The sequence below is a fragment of the Monodon monoceros genome, unplaced genomic scaffold (assembly GCF_005190385.1).
Source record: "Monodon monoceros isolate NGI ecotype Baffin Bay Population unplaced genomic scaffold, NGI_Narwhal_1 Super_Scaffold_13, whole genome shotgun sequence".
Taxonomy (NCBI): domain Eukaryota; kingdom Metazoa; phylum Chordata; class Mammalia; order Artiodactyla; family Monodontidae; genus Monodon; species Monodon monoceros.
In genome coordinates this window covers 51,674,011-51,695,696 of record NW_021703769.1, presented here as the reverse complement: position 1 = coordinate 51,695,696, position 21,686 = coordinate 51,674,011, and the positions used below count along the sequence as shown (strand labels likewise).

The 21,686-nt window shown below is 45.4% G+C and overlaps 1 protein-coding gene across 1 annotated transcript in view; it reads left to right on the top strand.

The window, feature by feature from the left end:
* The window catches only part of ADCY9 (adenylate cyclase 9), a 133,533-nt gene that overhangs the window by 97,025 nt on the left and 14,822 nt on the right, over positions 1-21,686 (top strand). Inside the window, exons 3-7 of the mRNA XM_029220189.1 lie at positions 2,348-2,452; positions 3,948-4,165; positions 8,940-9,042; positions 11,864-12,072; positions 15,226-15,385. Coding sequence (XP_029076022.1) covers positions 2,348-2,452; positions 3,948-4,165; positions 8,940-9,042; positions 11,864-12,072; positions 15,226-15,385 — 795 coding nt within the window. The remainder of the gene's footprint in view (positions 1-2,347; positions 2,453-3,947; positions 4,166-8,939; positions 9,043-11,863; positions 12,073-15,225; positions 15,386-21,686) is intronic.

Here is a 21,686-nt window from a genome sequence, read left to right as displayed (position 1 = left end):
ACACACACACACACACACACACACACACACACACACACACACACACACACACACACACCCCTACCTGCTAGGGAAGACCTTGGGAATCTTGCTGGCCTGTCACGTGGACACACACACCGTTTTCTGGGGCTGTGGGGGTCACTTCATGCGTGTGGTAGTGGATTTTTTTTCCCATTTGAGATCATTGGCCCCATTGGCAACATGTTCTGAAGCTTAACTCAGTCAATACCAAGAGGTGCTTTAAAATAATTTTACTGTATGCCATTGATAATTAGAGCATCTTGCCCCTGTTAATAATGCCAATTTTTTCTGAGCTACAAGCAGATTTTACCTAGGTACTGCTGTTTGCTCGGACATGATATTCCCTGATTTGGCCAGCTCTTTTGGCATGTATATTTTCACTTCTTGAATGAATACGAGCATTCGAATTTAATGGGTGCATTGCATCAGATTCCCAAATTACACAACTCTTTAGAATCTTTATTTCTTTTATTGAATACAGTACAGGCCTGAAATCTAACTTAGGATGTGATCTGGGTTATATCCTTGCCCTAAGGCACTAAGTGACATTTATTTTATTTAAATTTTATTATTTAAAATTTCTGAAATAATATCTAGCCTCCTATAGTGTATTCCAGTGCTTAACGATTCTTACGCTAGGAAATTGTTTTTGAAGCCTAATAAGTCTGTCTTTTCCCCTGGATGCTGTCAGTTGCTATCTCAGTGGTGGTTGGTTCCTAGATTACCAGATCATATTAAGAATAAGAGTACATTTATTAAGGATACACTGAGCGCCAGGAGCAATGCTAGGCTTTCTACTTGCGTATTCATAAATCCTTACAATATGTCTTCAAGAAAAGTGCTTTCACTCTCATTTCACACAGGAGAGAACCGAGGTGAGGGGTTTGAACAGGGGTCTCCAAACCAGTAAGTAATCGAGGATTTGAACCCTGGTTTGTGAGACATGAAAGCCTTGCCCTTTCTACTATCCCTGGTGGTACTTTTTAAAATTTTTTATTGAAGTATAGTTGCTGTACAATATTATATAAGTTACAGAAGTACAATATAGTGATGGACAATTTTTAAAGGTTATGCTCCATTTGTAGTTATTGTAAACGACTGTCTGTATTCCCTGTGTTGTGCTATATGTGGCAGTGTTGAGTCTTGCCTTGTCTCTTCTAGGTCAGCTAATTCCCACAAATGAATAAGAAGGGCTAGGTCTGTAAGGGCTAGGCCTGTAAGCTCGTCCCTCCAATTGTCCTGCTGTATGAGAACAGCTCACCTTCACAGAGAGCTTGAGAACCTTCGCTTAGTGTTTGAGTGTGGGTTGGCGGCTAGTTTGTTTAACAACAACTTTATTGAGATATAATCCACCCTTTTAGAGTGTATAATTTGGTGGTTTTTAGTATGTTTGAAAGGTTGTACAACCATCACCACGGTCAGAACGTTTTCATCACCCCAAAAAGAAACCCCACACTGGTTAGAGCCACTCCCCATTCCCTTGTGTCCCTCACCACTGGCAACCACTAATCTCCTTTCTGTCGCTGTGGATTTGCCTTTTGTGGATATTTTATACGGATGGAATCCCACCATATGTGGCCTTTTGTGTCTGGCTTCTTTCACTGAATGAGTTTTCAAGGTTCATCCACGTTGTCGTGTTTGTCAGTGCTTCATCCCTTTGGATAGCTGAGTAATATTTCGTTCTGTAGATATACCCCATTTTGTTGATCCATTCATCAGCTGATGGACATCTGAGTTGTTTATACTAAAAAGTAGAAGCTGTTAGGGCACGTTCACATACAGGTCTTTGTGTGGTTTATTTTCCATTATCATGCTGCCAGTTCTTTTTTTTTTTTTTGGCTGCATTGGGTCTTTGTTGCTGTGCGCGGGCTTTCTCTAAGTGTGGCAAGTGGGTGCTACTCTTCATTGCAGTGCGCGGGCTTCTCATTGCCGTGGCTTCTCTTTGTGGCAGAGCATGGGCTCTAGGCACGTGGGCTTCAGTAGTTGTGGCATGTGGGCTCAGTAGTTGTGGCTCGCAGGCTCAGTAGCTGTGGTGCACGGGCTTAGTTGCTCCACGGCATGTGGGATCTTCATGGACCAGGGCTCGAACCTGTGTCCTCTGCGTTGGCAGGCGGATTCTTAATCACTGCACCACCAGGGAAGCCCCAGCCAGTTCATTTTTAACTCATCCTGAGTGGTTCGGTAAGCCTTCCATTTGGTTGCGCCTTCCATTTGGTTGCGCCATTTGTTGTGTGACAGCAAATTGCAACAACAGCTGACTTGTTTGAATCACGTAGTGAGGTCATGTTGCCTGAGTGAGCTCCTACGGTCTGTGTTTTTCTCGTAGACCTGCCCATCGTGCAGAATCATGTTTGCTCCCAAATTGGAAGCTGGCGCTGAAGGCGGAGCAGTCCAGAATGGCTGTCAGGAGGAGCCCAAGAAGAGCACCAAGGTAACCTGCTCTGGGCTGTGGTCCCTGTCAGTGCCTCTCCTGGTGCACCCACCTGAGGGGACATCCTGTCTGATCAGCTTCTCAGTTCCAAGGGCAACTCCTCTTGGGTGACACCATTGCATACCTTCGAGTCCTCTGGGTTTTGAACAGACCGATAAATAGCAGGATGGATGCTGACCTGCATGGGATACCCTGACGGGCAGTGAGACCTGCGGAGCTGGAAGCTGGACTCAGTGGCTGGTGGGATGTGGATGTGGAAGGAGAAGAGGGGAACCCTTAGGGTGAAAGGTGGGGCGTGAGGAGGGCTTGGGTTAAGCCAGCAGCAAGGACAGTGCAAAGAAGTCTCGCCTGGAGACCAGACCCAGGAGCCTCCAAGCAAGCTTCTGAATCAGGCGACTCTCCAGGGAGGCGCAAATCTGTCATCCTCATCCTCGGGTCGTTGGCCCATGGACCTGCACGATGCTGGGTCATTCCACGTCGTCTGTGTCCAGTCACCCCTTCTTTTTTTTAATTGGAGTACAATTGTTTTACAATGTTGTGTTAGTTTCTGCTGGAGAATGAAGTGAATCAACTGTATGTATACATATATCCCCTCCCTCTTGAGCCCGCCTCCCATTGCCCCATCCCACCCATCTAGGTCATCACAGAGCACCAAGCTGAGCTCCCTGTGCTATACAGGAGGTTCCCACTAGCTATCTGTTTTACACATGGTAGTGTGTATATGTCAATCCTAAAAACCCAAAGCATCCCACCCTCCCCTTCCCCCACTGTGTCCACATGTCTGTTCTCTATGTCTGTGTCTCTATTTTTGCCCTGGAACTAGGTTCATCTGTACCATTTTTCTAGATTCCACATATATGTATTAGTATACGATATTTGTTTTTCTCTTTCTGACTTACTTCACTCTGTATGACAGACTCTAGATCCATCTACATCTCTACAAATGACCCAATTTCATTCCTTTTTATGGCTGAGTAATATTCCATTGTATATATGTACCACACCTTTTTTATCCATTCATCTGTCAATGGACATTTAGGTTGCTTGGGGTGACTGATTATTAGAGAAATGCAAATCAGCCACCCCCCTTGCTTAAGCCGCAGCCCTTACAGCTCTGGGTTTCCTTTCCCTGGATCCGCCCCTGCACTTCCTTCGAGTCCTCCTGGCTCCTGGAATGCTGGTTCTGTGGTCAGGAAACTCTGCGAGCCTCCCCAACTCCTGCCTCAGCCTTCCCCCTGACCTCCTTACTGGCTCTTCCCATGACACCACTGTCCTGGGCGCCTGGAGGTGTGTTTGGAGGAGCCAGGGGGAATGGGGAAAAGCAGACCGGCAGAAAGGCAGAGCGCTCAGGTTAGAGCAGAGATCCAAAGGTGCAGGTTGTGGTGTGCGGCACGCAGTCCAGGGTGCTCCGGTATGGCCGCGTTATGGGGGATAGTGCTGCTGCATCCCACGCTTCAGCCTCTGTGTCTGCCCCCACCCCCTTATCCTGACACAGGCTTCTGGAGGACCCAGTTCCAAAACGCAAAACGGACTGCTAAGCCCTCCCCCGGAGGAGAAGCTCACCAACAGTCAGACCTCCCTGTGCGAGATCTTACAAGAGAAGGGAAGGTGGGCAGGTGTGAGCTTGGACCAGTCAGCCCTCCTTCCGCTGAGGTTCAAGAACATCCGGGAGAAAACGGATGCCCATTTTGTTGATGTTATCAAGGAAGACAGGTAAGATGCAGCCACCTGCCTTAAAGCGAAGATTTGCAGGTAGAAGCTCCCCGTTTTCTGAGTCACCTCACCCCCCATGCATTTGCCTTCTATTGTCAGTGTATTTTGAAATAATTTGAAACTTACAGAAAAGTGGCATGAATAATACAAAAGATTCCCTTTACACCCTTTGCCCGATTTACCAACTTTTTTTGAGTGTGTGTGGTACGCGGGCCTCTCACTGTTGTGGCCTCTCCCGTTGCGGAGCACAGGCTCCGGACGCGCAGGCCCAGTGGCCACAGCCCACGGGCCCAGCCGCTCCGCGGCATGTGAGATCCTCCCGGACCGGGGCACGAACCTGTGTCCCCTGCATCGGCAGGTGGACTCTCAACCACTGTGCCACCAGGGGAGCCCCCCGGTTTACCAACTTTTTTTTTTTTTTTGCGGTACGTGGGCCTCTCACTGTTGTGGCCTCTCCCGTTGCAGAGCACAGGCTCCGCATGCGCAGGTTCAGTGGCCATGGCTCATGGGCCCAGCCGCTCCGCGGCATGTGGGATCTTCCCGGACCGGGGCATGAACCTGTGTCCCCTGCATTGGCAGGTGGACTCTCAACCACTGTGCCACCAGGGAAGCCCCAATTTACCAACTTTTAACATTTTACTCTGCTTGTTTTATTCTCCTCGCTCTCCCTGTGAAATTTATTTATTTTTCTTAACCATTTGACAGTAAGTTAGATACATCGTGCTTTCTACCCCTTAAAACTGTATTTCCTGAAAACAGGGGTGTTCTTGCACGTGATCATAGCTACCTAATTCAGGAAATTTAACACTGATGAGGTGTTTTCCCCAGTCTGCGGTTCCTATTCTGGTTTTGTTGTGTGGTCCCACGTGTCCCTCATAGCACGGTAGAGAAGCACATGCTGCACCATGCGGTTGTCAGGCCTCTTCATTCTTTAAATCTGGGGCAGTTCCTCAGCCATTCTTGATCTTCCATGACATTGACATTTTTGAAACATGCAGGCCTGGCTCTTTTATAAAATATTCCTGAAGTTGGATTTGTGTGACATCTCCTCGTGATTCTGTCCAGGCTGCTTGTGTGTCCAGATCCCATGGAGGTGATGTGTCTTCTCAGGCACCAGATCCAGAGGCCCGTGGTGCCCCCTTTGACCTTCATCAGGGGTAGTGATGTTGATCAGCTGGGCGAGTGTTGCCAACTTCTCCAGTCTGTACTTATTTTCTCCCTGTGACTAGTCGGCCATCTGTGGGAAGATGCTTTCAGGTCAGGTAAAGATCCCATTCCTCACCACACTTCCCTAGACTTAATCTCCATTGATGGTTCTTGTTTGAAACAGTCTTTACTGTGTTGGTCAAAATGGCAGTTCTCCTGCTTCAGTGCTGACTGTGCATTTATCATTTGGGGCTTGGCATTCTGCAGTAAAGAAGAGCTCCTCCCCACTTATTACTTAATCTATCCATCTATAGATTTATAAATCCATATAAACCCTCACGGAGTCCTGTTATACTTAACAGGACATCATTTATCACTGTCCTAATTAGAGTTTGATGCTCTAGTTGTCCCGAATCTGGCCTTTGGGAGCCCGCCTTCAGGCTGGCTCCTGTGTCCTTTCGACACGGCTCCTTCATTTGTTTTGAGTGATTTCTTACTTTCCAGTACAACAGGCTCATTTTATATCTTCCCTGCCCCAGCTCAGGAATCAGCCGTTTCTCCAAAAGCCCTGGCTCCTTTTAGTGAAAAACGGTATTTACATATGTTAGTTATTAATGTTTGATTTAATGTCATTGTAGTCAAAGGCATACACTATGTGACTTCATTCCTTTTACATTTATTGAAACTTGTTCTGTGGTCTCACATGTGGTCTGTTTTGGTAAACATACCATGTGCGTTTGAAAAGAATGCATATTTTGCATTCTCAGGATGTTGTGATCCATAAACCTCAATTAGGCCCACGTGGTTGGCAGTAATGTTCAGATCATCTGTCTCTTTACTGACTTTTTTGTCTCTTGTTCTATCACTTATTGAGATATGGATGTTAAAATCTCCAGCTGTGGTTGTGGAATTGTCTGTGTCTCTCTGTAGTCCTGACAATTTTTGTTTCACGTATTTTGAAACTCTTTTTTAGGTACATACACATTTATGAGTGTTATATATTCCTGGTAAATAATCCTTTTATCATTTTGAAGTGTCCCTCTTTGTGCCCAGTAATACTCTGTCTTGAAGACTGCTTTATCAGATATTAACATGGTCACTCTAGCCTTCTTATTCTTACTGTTTGCATGCTACATCATTTTCCATTTAAAAAAATTATAACCTGGGTCTTTATATTTGAAATACATCTCTTTTGGGTCTTGCTCCTTAAATCATTCTGACAATATCTGCCTTTTTTATTATAATATATTTATTTGCTTTTTAGCCATACCTCTTTGCATTATTTTTCTTTTAATGGTTGCTCTAGGCAGTCTTATATTTTTATAGTCTTCTTATAGTTAATATTGCATCATTTCACTTTTTTCTTTTTATAAATTTATGTATTTGTTTATTTTTGGCTGCGTTGGGTCTTCGTTGCTGTATGCAGGCTTTCTCTAGTTGCGGTAAGCGGGGGCTACTCTTCATTGTGGTGTGCGGGCTTCTCATTGAGGTGGCTTCTCTTGTTGCGGAGCATGGGTTCTAGGCATGTGGGCTTCAGTAGTTGTGGTGCAAGGGCTCAGTAGTTGTGGCTCGTGGGCTCTAGAGTGCAGGCTCAGTAGTTGTGGTGCAGGGGCTTAGTTGCTGTGTGGCATGTGGGATCTTCCCAGACCAGGGCTCAAGCCCGTGTCCCCTGAATTGGCAGGCAGTTTCTTAACCACTGTGCCACCAGGGAAGTCCCTGTATCATTTCACTTTAAATGTAGAAATCTTACAATTGTATAGGTACATTACTCTCTTCTCATTCCTTATGTTACAGTTTTCACATGTATTACATCCATATACATTATAAACCCCAACCTCCAATTCCAACCTCTTGGTAATCTCAGGTTGGTCTCTATTGATTGCTTTTTTGTTGAGGATGGATCATGGTTTCTTGTTTCCTTGTTTGTCTAGTAATTTTGGATTGCATTGTGCACATTATGTACAATGGTTAGAAAACCTGGATTCTGTTACATTCCTTTGAAGAATATCAACTTTTAGTTTGTTTTAGTAGACAGTTAACTCATCTGAACTCAAACACCAAACTCTGTCTCCCCTGAGGTGGGCAGCCACTATTCCTTCAGCCTTAATTAGGCTTGTAGTCTGCCATGCACATGTGTATTTCAGGGGTCAGCCAGAGATTCGAGCAGAGCCTATATGCAGAACTTGGGGCTCCCCCTTCTCTGGTCCTCTCTCTCTGGAATGTCCAACCTCATTTTCCATTGGTGGGCATGCTAAACTCTATTTTCTGGTTTTCCAGGTCAGTAAAACTGTAGTTTTTCTGAGTTTTAGCCATCTTACACGTGGTGCTGACTAATGACTCTCTTTAGGCAAAAAAAGAAAAAAAAAAAAAACCCACAAGAAATTCAGCGTGTTCCAAGTGTGGCTCTTCTCCATTTTCTTACTGCTTTGGTCAATTGCCAGTGCCTTCCAGGATTTGTTTTTATATTTTGTTTACGGTTTATAGTTGTTATCTGAGAGACAATTGATCTAACAGGAGCTAATTTCCATTCCCAGAAGTGGAACCTCCCAATATTAATCTCAAATGAGCAGTGTATTTTATAGTGTGGATCCTGCCACTTGACTGCGAAAATGAAGCCATTACATTTCCTTCTTATGGCTGCTTTGTTGTTTTTCCCTCTGTCCATACTTGCCAAGTGGAGGGGAGGATAGGGGGTCAACATTAGGGGATAGAATTTTCTCTTTTCTAAGTCTGAGAGCCCAGTAAGGTATTGCACACATAGCACAAAAAGAGAGCCCACTCTGCTTCAGGGAAAGGAGGAACTACAGTGAACCCTACTGTGTGTCAGGCACATGATAGGCTCTTTACAAATTTCATCGGATTTAATTCTAGTAGTTATTATGTGAGGGAGAGAGACATCCCACAGCTGCATTTGCCTTCTGAAATTATGCTAACCTTCCCTTAAATTTATAGTAATTTTCTGCAGGATAAAAAGGATATGACTGTTTGCTAGCAGTCCGTAAAAGAATGAAAGAGTCACGTAAAGCAGGCTTGATTTCTCTGCTATTAAAATCATTGAGCATTATCATTTCACATGCAATCTGCATATGTGACAGTAGCACCAAAATTACACTAACTATAAACACAATTTTGTGATAACAACCTGTTAGCAGTGACAGTGGTAATTACTGTCAGTACTCTGAGTGACAGGACAGCCGGTTCTGAATTATGTTTGCAAGGAAGCCTCCAAATCAACATAAGTATGCTCAGTACAGGGATCTGCTGGTCCTTTGGAAGGGAGCATTTTATAGAACAAAAAAGCTGCTGCCTCCTTCTCTTCTAATTCTGGACGTTAGGAAGATGTTTTCAAAAGCACGGTTCTGATGATGTGTGTTATGTTAGTGGTGAATGGGCATTCTTTTGTGGAGGTGAAACCTAAAATGGGATTATGTCTAGAAGCGTGAAGGACTTTCCAGAGACATGTTCTAAAAGGGGCAGTTGAGCAATGTCTATTGTATGGTGACTTTTAGGTACAGCTTTTGTGACACGCTTCACAAATGGCGTTTCAGTAGGTAACTGTGATCTTCTGATAAAATAAATGTAACGATTGTGCTGCACGTTGATTGATTGCATTTATTGTCTCTTCTAGCCTGATGAAAGATTATTTTTTTAAGCCACCCATTAATCAGTTCAGCTTGAACTTCCTGGATCAGGAGCTAGAACAAGCCTACAGGACCAGCTATCAAGAAGAGGTGCGTGGCTTCTTATAATTTTACCAAAGACATGCGTCGTTTTCACTGCACAGTTCACGATTAGTCTTGTGTTTTGGAGGCCATTTTTGTTTTCCTGAGTGACAGGAAATTGACGGCTCATATTGATTTCCCACAGTCTGTAAGCCCTAAATTTCACCTGTATGTGAATTTATCTTCACAAGGGAGAAAATCCCAAATATCTCTACAGCAACCCAGGCTTGTCATCTCCCAGTCCCTCTGCTCTGCAGCTGGTGCATCCCCAGGCACCCTTGGCCGTGCTCCAGCCCCTGGAGGCCTGGTACGGGGTGAGAGGGGTGAGGGGGGAGCTCCAGCCCCACCTATTCTCTGTTCTCAAGGAGGATTTCTCCCCGTTCCCTGTCGGCTTTCTTCCTACTGAAATGGGACAAGAGCTGAGAGGGCTTTCACCTTGCTCGGCTCTCCCGCCTGCTTTGGTGCTGAGCCCTCCTCTACCGCCCCTCCCCTGCCTTAACTGCTGTTGTCCTGTAACTCTCAGCCCAAACATCACTTCCTCTAAGAAACTTTCCCTTGCCCCAGACTGGATTTTTTCCTCTGTTATACTGTTTCTCCGCAGCTGCATCCCAGTTTGTAATCTCTTCTTGTGGGACTGTTGAATCATATGCCTCCTCCTGGACTCTCCACTCTGGGAGGCAGGACCCTGTCCCTCATCTCCACTCTACGTGGCATCCAGTCCCCACACCCACAAGTGCTCAGTAGGGCTTGGTGGAAACGATGAATAAATACGAGAACCTAGAGCCTGGTTTGAGTTCCAAGAAGCCAGCTCTCTGCATTTTTCCCAAATCTAACCCAGCTTAGTGTTCCAAGGTCAAAAATGCATACCCTCCCAACCCCAGAGCCAGAAGGATTTCTCATTCGACTCCGTTCGTTCATCCAGCAGATCATCTCTCAGTGTCTGTTACATCCAGGCCCTGACCAACCCCGAGAGTCCTGGTGAACCAGACAGGGCAGTTCATGCCTGTGGGGTTGAGTTTCGTCAGCCTCCTGGGTGGTGAATACCGTTAATACCCCAGGCGAGGCTCCTCTTGTGGACTTGGGAGTTGGTTGGTTGGTGCCTTTAAGGCAAAACAGCAACCTTAATCCTCACAGCAACCCTTCAAGGAAGCTTATGATTATCCCCATTTTACCAAAAGACAGCCGAGGCCAGGAAAGGCCGAGTGGCCGAGATCCCATCGCTAGGATTGGGCACCTGCCTGATTCAGGGCCAGGAGCTCCCACCCACTCCCGGTGCTGAGTACAGAGCCTCCCCAGCAGAGGGCACAGGTCACCAAATGCTCACTGAGCGTCTGCACCGCCGGGTCCTACTCCTGGGGCTGGGGTGTAGCGTCGACAGACACTCACAGGGAAGCAGTAACCCGGCAGAAATGAGAATCCAGACCCAGGAGCCCCATAATGGCCGCAGAGCACACCGACCCCAGGTCGAGGGCCCAGAAGGAGCCCGTGTTAGTGGGAGGACTAGCAATTAACTGAATTAAGGAACGTTCCAGAGAGGGGCCAGCACCTGCAAACCTAACCTTGGAGATAAGACAGAACCTGGGTGCATCCAGGGAGCTGTGGGCGCTTCTGTCTGGCAGACGGGGTGGAAGTGGCAGGTGGGCAGGGGCCTGATGACAGCTTCCCACACTGTGGACGTTATGCTAAAGGCCAGGGGAGCCATTGAAGGATCCAGAACAGGAGTTGGCACTATCAGACTGTGTTGTATAAAGGTCACGTGGCTGAGTTGCAGGTAACGGGAGTAAATGAGCCCGGAGGCCTGGGGCGCAGGTGGGACGCTATCCCTGAACCACAGGGCCAGCTGGCGAGTATGGGAGCGATGCAGGAACGGTGGGAGGCTCCAAGCCGCCCCCACATTAGGCCCCCGCCTCACTTTGTGATTTCCCATCTAAGCATCCCCAGCACCCATAAGGTGCAGGGTCCCATTTTATCCCTCTTTCCAGTTAAGGAAATGGAGGCACAGGGACAGTAGGTGACATGATCAAGATGCCCCAGCCCCTGGCCGGGCTCCTCCTTGGCTGTGTGACCTCTAGTGGCCACCTCACCTCAGCCTCCCAGCCTGTGCCCTGAGATTGGGAGCATTTCCTCCTTGAGGGCTGTGTGAGCATCGATTGAGGTCGTGCCCCCAAAGGGTCCACATGGTGCCTGGAACAAGTCTCTCTCAGACTCCTTGGCGTTGTCGTCATTTTTTCCCTCCTTCCCATGATTTCCAGACATGATGTGCATGTCGCTTTGATACACTGATGACACCACCCATCTCAGACTCCTGTCTGTCCCACCATTAGGCCATGAGCCCCCAAGGGGGTTGTTTCATGCCTGCCCTCGAGCCCTGCACAGCGTCCAGGCCCAGAGCAGGCTCTTGCTGTCACTGTTGCTATTGACCTCCTACTTCTGTATGAAGCCAGCTTTCACACACCCTGAGCCTGGGACCCAGCGTTCAGTGGAAGCTTCTAGCATGTGGCTTTCCTGTTAGTGTCTCTACAGACGCAGAGTCACTGACTTTGCCTGTCGATAGCTCACCTTTCAGGCTCAGGGCGTCACATGCCTGTGAGAACTTAATTGGTTTGTAATCAGTTGCTGTGTGACCTTGGACAAGTTTCTTCACTTCTCTGTGCCTCAGTTTCTTCACTGTTAGGTGGGGTAGGAGACGGCCTGCCTGAAGCACTACTCACCCTGTACCTGGTCCGCAGGAGGCAAGTGCTCGGCAAGCATCTGCTGTTTTTTCCGCCTGGATTATGCTTCTCCAGGAGGGTACATCCAGCAGCATCTGTTCACACTCCCCCCCAAACAGGTTATAAAGAATTCCCCCGTGAAGACTTTTGCCAGTGCCACCTTCAGCTCCCTCCTGGATGTGTTTCTGTCGACAACAGTGTTTCTGATTCTCTCCATTACCTGCTTCCTGAAGTATGGGGCCGCCTCCATGCCACCCCCGCCGGCCGCCCTGGTGGTCTTCGGAGCAGCCCTGCTTCTGGAGGTCCTGTCCCTCGTGGTCTCCGTCAGGTAAAGGCCCACCTGCAGCACTGCCCAGCTGTTAGCCTTTAGCTCCCTCTGCTGGTGGAACAGCCAGCTGTCTCCATAACCCATTTTGGGGACGGTCCTCTTTTCTTCCCTCCCCCAGCCTGCTTCACTGGCTCCTCCCTCACCAACACGGGCCCTCAGCACAGGTGGGCACTCACCTTACCAGTGGGTCACTGTCCTCTGCAGCCCTAATGCCACCAACTAGTCTGCTGATCTCCCAAATCAGATACTTAAAGAGAGAAAGTGGGAAGATAGGGAATAAGAAAGCAGGGCAGAGGAAGAAAAGAGGTAGGTGTACAGGGTACAGCTGGTAAGGGGCTGCCAGCACATCAGCAGGTGCCTCTCCTGAATGTAAGGGTGAAACCATAAACCTCTAGAGGAAAGCACAGGCCCAAGTCTTCATGAGCTCGGATCAGGCAACGCTTTCTTAGATACAACATGAAAAGCACAAGCAACCAAAGAAGAAAATAGTTAAGATGGACTTCATCAAAATTTTAAACTTTCATGTTTCAAAGAACACCATCATCACTTTTCACCCCAAAGTGAAAGAGAACCTACAGGATGGAAGAGAGTATTTGCAAATCATATCTGTGACAAGGGTCTAATATCTAGAATGTTAGCTCAATAATAAAAAGACAGTCAACCCATTTAAAAATGGGCAGAGTGTCCGAAGAGACAGCAGAGTCCCTCTGGGAGGCTGGGCCCTCAGGACTAGCCCAGTTTCAGGCCCCACCCCACTCAGGAGGCTCACAATGTTTCTACTGATACAAACAGGGCCTCCACTCATGCTGGGTCCTTGCACCAGGCCCACCCCCTTCCTCCAGCCCTGTCCTTTCAGCAGGACAGCCCCACACTGGGGATTGGAGAGAAATGTGGTAAAGGGCCCTGACCTTGAGTTTCTACTCCTCCCCAACATCCCAGGACAGGAAACCACAGCTTCGGGTCTGGCCCTGAGACTCCCAAACGCAAGATCCCTCCCTTCGAAATGGATGAGCTGGACACCTGCCCCCTCCCTTCCACACTCCCCCCTTCCCCCCCAACTCCCCACTGAGGCCCGTTCAGCCCTTTGCCAAGGGCTTTCTCTGGCTGCCAGGGGCTCTTCCCTTCCCTCCCCCTCCTCCCAGTGGAGGGAACTCTAAGGCACATCCTCACCATCTCCCCAGATTCGCCACCAGCGTGGAGCTGCATTGCCCACAGCAGGTGACTCCTCCCCAGCACAGCCCTCCCCTGGGCCTGCCTCCCCCCATGTCTCCACAAGCTGCCTGGGACCCACTTCCAAATGAACTGCGCCCTCTGTGGGCCTGCCCTGGGCCTGGGGACACCCGAAGGGACCAAAACAAGGCATCCTCTGGCCCCTAGTCTTTTTTCTTCTTAAAACAAGCTTTATTGTGATATAACTCACAAACAATAAGTTCACTCATAAGTGTACAATTCACAGATTTTTAATAAAGTTACAGAGTTGTGCAAACATCACCACCATATGATTTTAGAACATTTCTGTCACCCCAAAGAAAAGCCAGTACCTACTTCCAATCACTCCCCTCCCTGCCCTGAGTTTCTGTCCGATGCGGGGCTCACAACTGGTTAAGGCTCTTGATCCCTCTGAGGCAAGCGTTTTCTCCATACCTTTTCTAAAGAACCCTTTACATGATTGTTCCCTGTTCTTCGGACCCAATTTGAAAAAATCTGGGCTAAGCCAGGTTAAGGACTGCAGAGGACTGTGGGCCATGAGGATGCCAGGCCTGGCTGTGCCCGGTGCATCCACATCTCTGCGGGGCCACTTTGCTGCTGCCCAAGCCTCTGGTGTGATGTCGGTGCCCAGGAGAGGGCGGGGCATGGGGGATTTCCTCTGGCCCCACTGAGGGTGGATATGGGACCCTAGGTCAATAAGGACCTACACTGGTAACTGAAGGTGTGGACGCCTGGGTGGATGCGAGAGGCCCTTGACAGGCTTTTTACCTTTGAAGGCAAGGAAAGTGGGCCTGCCCCACCTGCACCCTCACTGAGGTGTCTTTAGAGGGGACTGTGTGCGTGAGTCTCCCTCCCCAGGCGGACCCCCAGTGTCCTCTCCTCCACCTCCCGCTGCTGTTGACCCAGTGATTCTTCCTGCAGAGAAGCAGTTCTCGGCCCCACACACTCAGCTTCCCATTCTCCATGAAAACTGTTTTATGATGCCACATCCCTACCCTGAAGTATAGCCCACGTATACACACAATTTCAGAAGCAATCAATGAAATGCCATCACTCCAATGTGAAGGAGAAATGGCAAGAAAGCCATTTAAAATAATATACGTGTAGCGCTTCACCTCGAATATGCCAGGGCATCACCACCTGGGCAGCCACGCCAAAGTCGTCAGCTGTTTGCCCTTGTGCACTGATAATATGACAGCTCCCAGTGCGGACTGTTATGAGTGTGCGGGTTTGGTGGTATGAGCCCCAGGAGCCTGTGATGTGGTTTCTGAGATGCTGACTACTCTTGGTGGTGTCCCAAATAAAACTACGGGTAATCTTGTTTGGTTTACCCAGTAGCTGCACTCCTAGAAAATTCAGTGTATGTTACTGCCATACAGAAACCACTTTCTGTTTGTAAACAAAACGCAATTAGGCTCTAGGCTGAAGTCATCGTCAGCAGGGGGTGTGTAGCAGTCATGTGGGGCTTAGGGCAGAGCCTCGCTGTACATCACGGGACATCACCCATCCCCAGCTCCTGCCTGTTGGTGCCAGTAGCACCTGCAACCATTGAGGCACCAAAAAAGCCCCACAAAATTCCGAACACCTCCTGAACCACCCACTTGAGACCTCCCTAGAAGCAGGCAGTAACAGGTGACAGGTGACCTTTTTCAGGACCTGTTAGTATTTGCCTGCCTGGTTCTTACATGCTCCATTTAGACTCACAGAGGCCTATGCTTGTCTTTTACAAGCACGTCTTATCCGAATGCAGCAAGTAACCTTAAAATACGGTATGGTGAGCTGAGTGAGTCCAGTTTACTTGCCATTGATCAAAAATAAAGGAGGCGGGGGTTCTGCCCGCCGCCCACACCAGCAGCCACAGCATAGGCCAGGGTTGGGAGTGGCCCTGGCTTTGGGTCCCCCACCCACAGAAAGCCCGTTTCTCCTTTCTCCCCCTGCTCCCAGGATGGTGTTCTTCCTGGAGGATGTGATGGCTTGTACCAAGCGCCTGCTGGAGTGGATAGCCGGCTGGCTCCCGCGCCATTTCATCGGGGCCATCCTGGTGTCCCTCCCCGCCCTCGCAGTCTATTCACATGTCACCTCCGAATTTGAGACAAACATACACGTAAGTAAAGTCTTGGTGATTTTGTATCGGTGCTTTTCTGGACTCCCTGATCACTTTTTAAAAATATAAGCCTGATGGCTTGGGACAGCAATTTAAATATAGGCCCTTAAAGAGGTGCAAACTCTTTGTCAGTCCTTTGAACTTGTCTTTTTAAAAGACTTGCCTGGGACAGAGGAGCGGGCAGGGAGGTCAGCCCAGGGGCTGCTCTGGGGAGATTCCCTGGTGGACCTGTGTCCTCCCCAACCCCTCTTGGTGTCGTCAAGTCCCAAATCGTTTTTTTTTTAATTTTTAAAATTTATTTTATTTATTTAATTTTGGCTGTGTTGGTTCTTTGTTGCTGCACGCGGGCTTTCTCTAGTTGTGGCGAGCGGGGGCTACTCTTCGTTGCACTGCGCGGGCTTCTCAATGTGGTGGCTTCTCTTTTTTTTTTCCGAATTTCATTTTTTTATACAGCAGGTTCTTATTAGTTATCTATTTTATACATATTAGTGTGTACATGTCAATCCCAATCTCCCAATTCATCCCACCACCACCCCCACCACCGCTTTCCCCGCTTGGTGTCCATACATTTGTTCTCTACATCTCTGCCTCTATTTATGCCGTGCAAACTGGTTCATCTGTACCATTTTTCTAGATTCCACATATATGCGTTGATATGCGATATTTGTTTTTCTCTTTCTGACTTACTTCACTCTGTATGACAGTCTCTAGGTCCATCCACATCTCCGCGAATGACCCAGTTTCGTTCCTTTTTATGGCTAATATTCCACTGTATATAAGTACCACATCTTCTTTATCCATTCATCTGTCAATGGGCATTTAGGTTGCTTCCATGACCTGGCTATGGTAAATAGTGCTGCAATGAATATTGGGGTGCATGTGTCTTTTTGAATTATGGTTTTCTCTAGGTGTATGGCCAGTAGTGGGATTGCTGGGTCATATGGTTTTAGTTTAGTCACTATTTTTAGTTTTTTAAGGAACCTCCATACTGTTCTCCATAGTAGCTGTATCAGTTTGCATTCCCACCAACAGTGCAAGAGAGTTCCCTTTACTCCATCCACACCCTCTCCAGCATTTGTTGTTTGTAGATTTTTTGATGATGCCCATTCTAACTGGTGTGAGGTGATACCTCATTGTAGTTTTGATTTGCATTTCTCTAATAATTAGTGATGTTGAGCAGCTTTTCATGTGCCTCTTGGCCATCTGTATGTCTCATTTGGAGAAATGTCTATTTAGGTCTTCTATTAGGTCTTCATTTTTTGATTGGGTTGTTTGTTTTTTTAATATTGAGCTGCATGAGCTGTTTATGTATTTTGGAGATTAATCCTTTCTCCGTTGATTGTTTGCAAATATTTTCTTTCATTCTGAGGGTTGTCTTTTTGTCTTGTTTATAGTTTCCTTTGCTATGCAAAAGCTTTTAAGTTTCATTGGGTCCCATTTGTTTATTTTTATTTCCATTACTCTAGGAGATGGGTCAGAAAAGATCTTGCTGTGATTTATGTCAAAGAGTGTACTTCCTATGTTTTCCTCTAAGAGTTTTATAGTGTCTGGCCTTACATTTAGGTCTTTAATCCATTTTGAGTTTATTTTTGTTTATGGTGTTAGGGAGTGTTCTAGTTTCATTCTTTTACAAGTAGCTGTCCAGTTTTCCCAGCACCACTTATTGAAGAGACTGTGTTTTCTCTATTGTATATCCTTGCCGCCTTTGTCATGGATTAGTTGATCATAGGTATGTGGGTTTATCTCTGGGCTTTCTATCCTGTTCCACTGATCTGTATATTTCTGTTTTTGTGCCAGTACCATATTGTCTTGATTACCATAGCTTTGTAGTATAGTCTGAAGTCAGGAAGCCTGATTCCTCCAGCTCCGTTTTTTCCCTCAAGATTGCTTTGGCTATTTGGGGTCTTTTGTGTCTCCATACAAACTTTAAGATTTTCTTTGTTCTACTTCTGTAAAAAATGCCATTGGTAATTTGATAGGGATTGTGCTGAATCTGTAGATTGCCTTGGGTAGTATAGTCATTTTCACAATATTGATTCTTCCAATCCAAGAACATGGTATATCTCTCCGTTTGTGTCATCTTTGACTTCTTTCATCAGTGTCTTATAGTTTTCTGACTACAGCTCTTTCACCTCCTTAGGTAGGTTTATTCCTAGGTATCTTATTCTTTTTGTTGCAATGGTGAATGGGATTGTTTCCTTAATTTCTCTTTCTGATCTTTCGTTGTTAGTGTATAGGAATGCAAGAGATTTATGTGCATTAATTTTGTATCCTACAACTTTACCAAATTCATTGATTAGCTCTAGTAGTTTTCTGGTGGCATCTTTAGGATTCTCTATGTATAGTATGTCATCTGCAAACAGTGACAGTTTTACTTCTTTTCCAATTTGTATTCCTTTTATTTCTTTTGCTTCTCTGATTGCCGAGGCTAGGATTTCCAAAACTATGTTGAATAAGGGTGGCGAGAGTGGACCCTCTTGCCTTGTTCCTGATCTTAGAGGAAATGCTTTCAGTTTTGCACCATTGAGAATGATGTTTGCTGTGGGTTTGTTGTATATGGCCTTTATTATGTTGAGGTAGGTTCCCTCTGTGCCCACCTTCTGGAGAGTTTTTATCATGATCGGTGTTGAATTTTGTCAAAAGCTTTTTCTGCATCTGTTGAGGTGACCACATAGTTTTTCTTCCTCAGTTTGTTAATATGGTGTATCACATTGATTGATATGCGTATATTGAAGAATCCTTGTATTCCTGGGGTAAATCCCATTTGATCATGGTGTATGATCCTTTTAATATATTGTTGGATTCTGTTTGCTAGTATTTTGTTAAGGATTTTTGAATCTATATTCATCAGTGATAATGGTCTATGATTTTCTTTTATTGTAGTATCTTTGTCTGGTTTTGGTATCCGGGTGATGGTGGTCTCATAGAATGAGTTTGGGAGTGTTCCTTCCTCTGCAATTTTTGGAAGAGTTTGAGAAGGATGGGTGTTAGCTCTTCTCTAAATGTTTGATAGAATTCACCTGTGAAGGCATCTGGTCCTGGACCTTTGTTTGTTGGAAGATTTTTAATTGCAGTTTCAATTTCGTTACTTGTGATTGGTCTGTTCATATTTTCTGTTTCTTCCTGGTTCAGTCTTGGAAGGTTATACCTTTCTAAGAATTTGTCCATTTCTTCCAGGTTGTCCATTTTATTGGCATAGAGTTACTTGTAGTAGTCTCTTATGATGCTTTGTATTTCTGCAGTGTCTGTTGTAACTTCTCCTTCTTCATTTCTAATTTTATTGATTTGAGTCCTCTCCCTCTTTTTCCTGATGAGTCTGGCTAAAGGTTTATCAATTTTGTTTATCTTCTCAAAGAATCAGCTTTTAGTTTTATTGATCTTTGCTACTGTTTTCTTTGTTTCTGTTTCATTTATTTCTGCTCTGATCTTTATGATTTCTTTCCTTCTACTAACTTTGGGTTTTGTTTGTTCTTCTTTCTGTAGTTCCTTTAGGTGTAAGGTTAGATTGTTTATTTGAGGTTTTTCTTCTTTCTTGAGGTAGGACTGTATTGCTATAAACTTCCCTCTTAGAACTGCTTTTGCTGCATTCCGTAGGTTTTGGATCATCGTGTTTTCGTTGTTATTTGTCTCTAGGTACTTTTTGATTTCCTCTTTGATTTCTTCAGAAATCTCTTGGTTATTTAGTAACATATTGTTTAGTCTCCATGTGTTTGTGTTTTTTTACATTTTTTCCCTGTAATTTATTTCTAATCTCATAGTGTTGTAGTTGGAAAAGATGCTTGATATGATTTCAATTTTCTTAAATTTACCGAGGTTTGATTTGTGACCCAAGATGTGATCTATCCTGGAGAATGTTCCGTGTGCACTTGAGAAGAAAGTGTAATCTGCTGTTTTTGGATGGAATGTCCTATAAATATCAATTAAATCTATCTGGTCTATTGTGTCATTTAAAGCTTGTGTTTCCTTATTAATTTTCTGTCTGGATGATCTGTCCATTGGTGTAAGTGAGGTGTTAAAGTACCCCACTATTATTGTGTTACTGTTGATTTCCTCTTTTATAGCTGTTAGCATTTGCCTTATGTATTGAGGTGCTCCTCTGTTGGGTGCATAAATATTTACAATTGTTATATCTTCTTCTTGGATTGATCCCTTGATCATTATGTAGTGTCCTTCCTTGTCTCTTGTAACATTCTTTATTTTAAAGTCTTTTATCTGATATGAGTATTGCTACTCCAGCTTTCTTTTGATTTCCACTTGCATGGAATATCTTTTTCCATCCCCTTACTTTCAGTCTGCATGTGTCCCTAGGTCTGAAGTGGGTCTCTAGTAGACAGCATATATATGCATCTTGTTTTTGTATCCATTCAGTGAGCCTGTGTCTTTTGGTTGGAACATTTAATCCATATTCATATTTAAGGTAATTATCAATGTGTATGTTCCTATTACTATTTTCTTAATTGTTTTGGGTTTGTTTTTGTAGGTCCTTTTCTTCTCTTGTGTTTCCCCTTTAGAGAAGTTCCTTTAGCATTTGTTGTAGAGCTGGTTTGGTGGTGCTGAATTCTCTTAGCTTTTGCTTGTCTGTAAAGCTTTTGATTTCTCCAGCGAATCTGAATGAGATCCTTGCTGGGTAGAGTAATCTTGGTTGTAGGTTCTTCCCTTTCATCGCTTTAAGTATATCATGCCACTCCCTTCTGGCTTGTAGAGTTTCTGCTGAGAAATCAGCTGTTAACCTAATGGAGTTCCCTTGTATGTTATTTGTCATTTTTCCCTTGTTGATTTTAATAATTTTTCTTTGTCTTTAATTTTTGTCAATTTGCTTAATATGTGTCTCGGTGTGTTTCTCCTTGAGTTTTTCCTGCCTGGGATTCTGCGCTTCCTGGACTTGGTTGGCTATTTCCTTTCCCATGTTAGGGAAGTTTTCAACTATAATCTCTTCAAATATTTTCTCGGGTCCTTTCTCTCTCTTCTCCTTCTGGGACCCCTATAATGCGAATGTTGGTGTGTTTAATGTTGTCCCAGAGATCTCTTAGGCTGTCTTCATTTCTTTTCATCCTTTTTTCTTTATTCTGTTCCGCAGCAGTGAATTCCACCATTCTGTGTTCCAGGTCACTTATCCGTTCTTCTGCCTCAGTTATTCTGCTATTGATTCCTTCTAGTGTATTTTTTCATTTCAGTTATTGTATTGTTCATCTGTTTGTTTGTTCTTTAATTCTTCTAGGTCTTTGTTAAACATTTCTTCCATCTTCTCGATCTTTGCCTCCATTCCTTTTCTGAGGTCCTGGATCATCCTCACTATCATTATTCTGAATTCTTTTTCCTGGAAGGTTGCCTATCTCCACTTCGTTTAATTGTTTTTCTGAGGTTTTATCTTGTTCCTTCTGGTACATAGTCCTCTGCCTTTTCATTTTGTCTGTCTTTCTGTGAATGTGGTTTTTGTTCAACAGGCTGCGGGATTGTAGTTCTTCTTGTTTCTGCTCAGTGGCTTCTCTTGTTCTCTTGTTGAGCATGGGCTCTAGGCACTCAGGCTTCAGTAGTTGTGGCACACGTGCTCTGTATTGTGGCTTGCGGGCTGTAGAGCGCAGGCTCAGTAGTTGTGGCACATGGGCTTTGTTGCTCTGCAGCATGTGGGATCTTCCTGGACCAGGGCTCGAACCCGTGTCCCCTGCATTGGCAGGCGGATTCTTAACCACTGCGCCACCAGGGAAGTCCCCCAAATCAGTTATTTTCTTACACGTTTTACAAAGAAGCATCTGACCCATGTTTCCAGATGATACAAGGTAATATTCTATTATACATCAACTATACTTTATATATTTTTAAAAAAGTTTAAAAAAAAGAAAGATAATGTTAGTCTGCAGAACTGGCACAAACAATTGACTGGCACCTGGATCAGCTGCTGTTGATCAGGGAAGGAGCATCCAAGTTAAACCTCATAAAGAGTGAATTCATCCTGCTGTGGAAGATTATATTTTTGGTGCCAGCGAGTATAGCATGAAGTACTGGGTGGACTGGCTGCATTTGATACTTAAAACCAAATCACATTTCCACTGACACACAGCAGGGTGCCTGGAGGACAGGCTTTGGGAGGTAACTGGTTACACGGTGGAAGTTCTCAACCAGGGCAGTCTACCTTTCCTCTCCTCCAATGTGACGTGTGCAATTTGCACACATCAGGAGAGGAATTTTAGTGCCAGTGAGACTTGTAACCGAAAGCTCTGGTAATTAATCTAATGATTTATGATCTGTCCCTGAAACCACCAGATATTTTGTTAAACAGAAGGACAGGTAAGTGAGCGTGTCG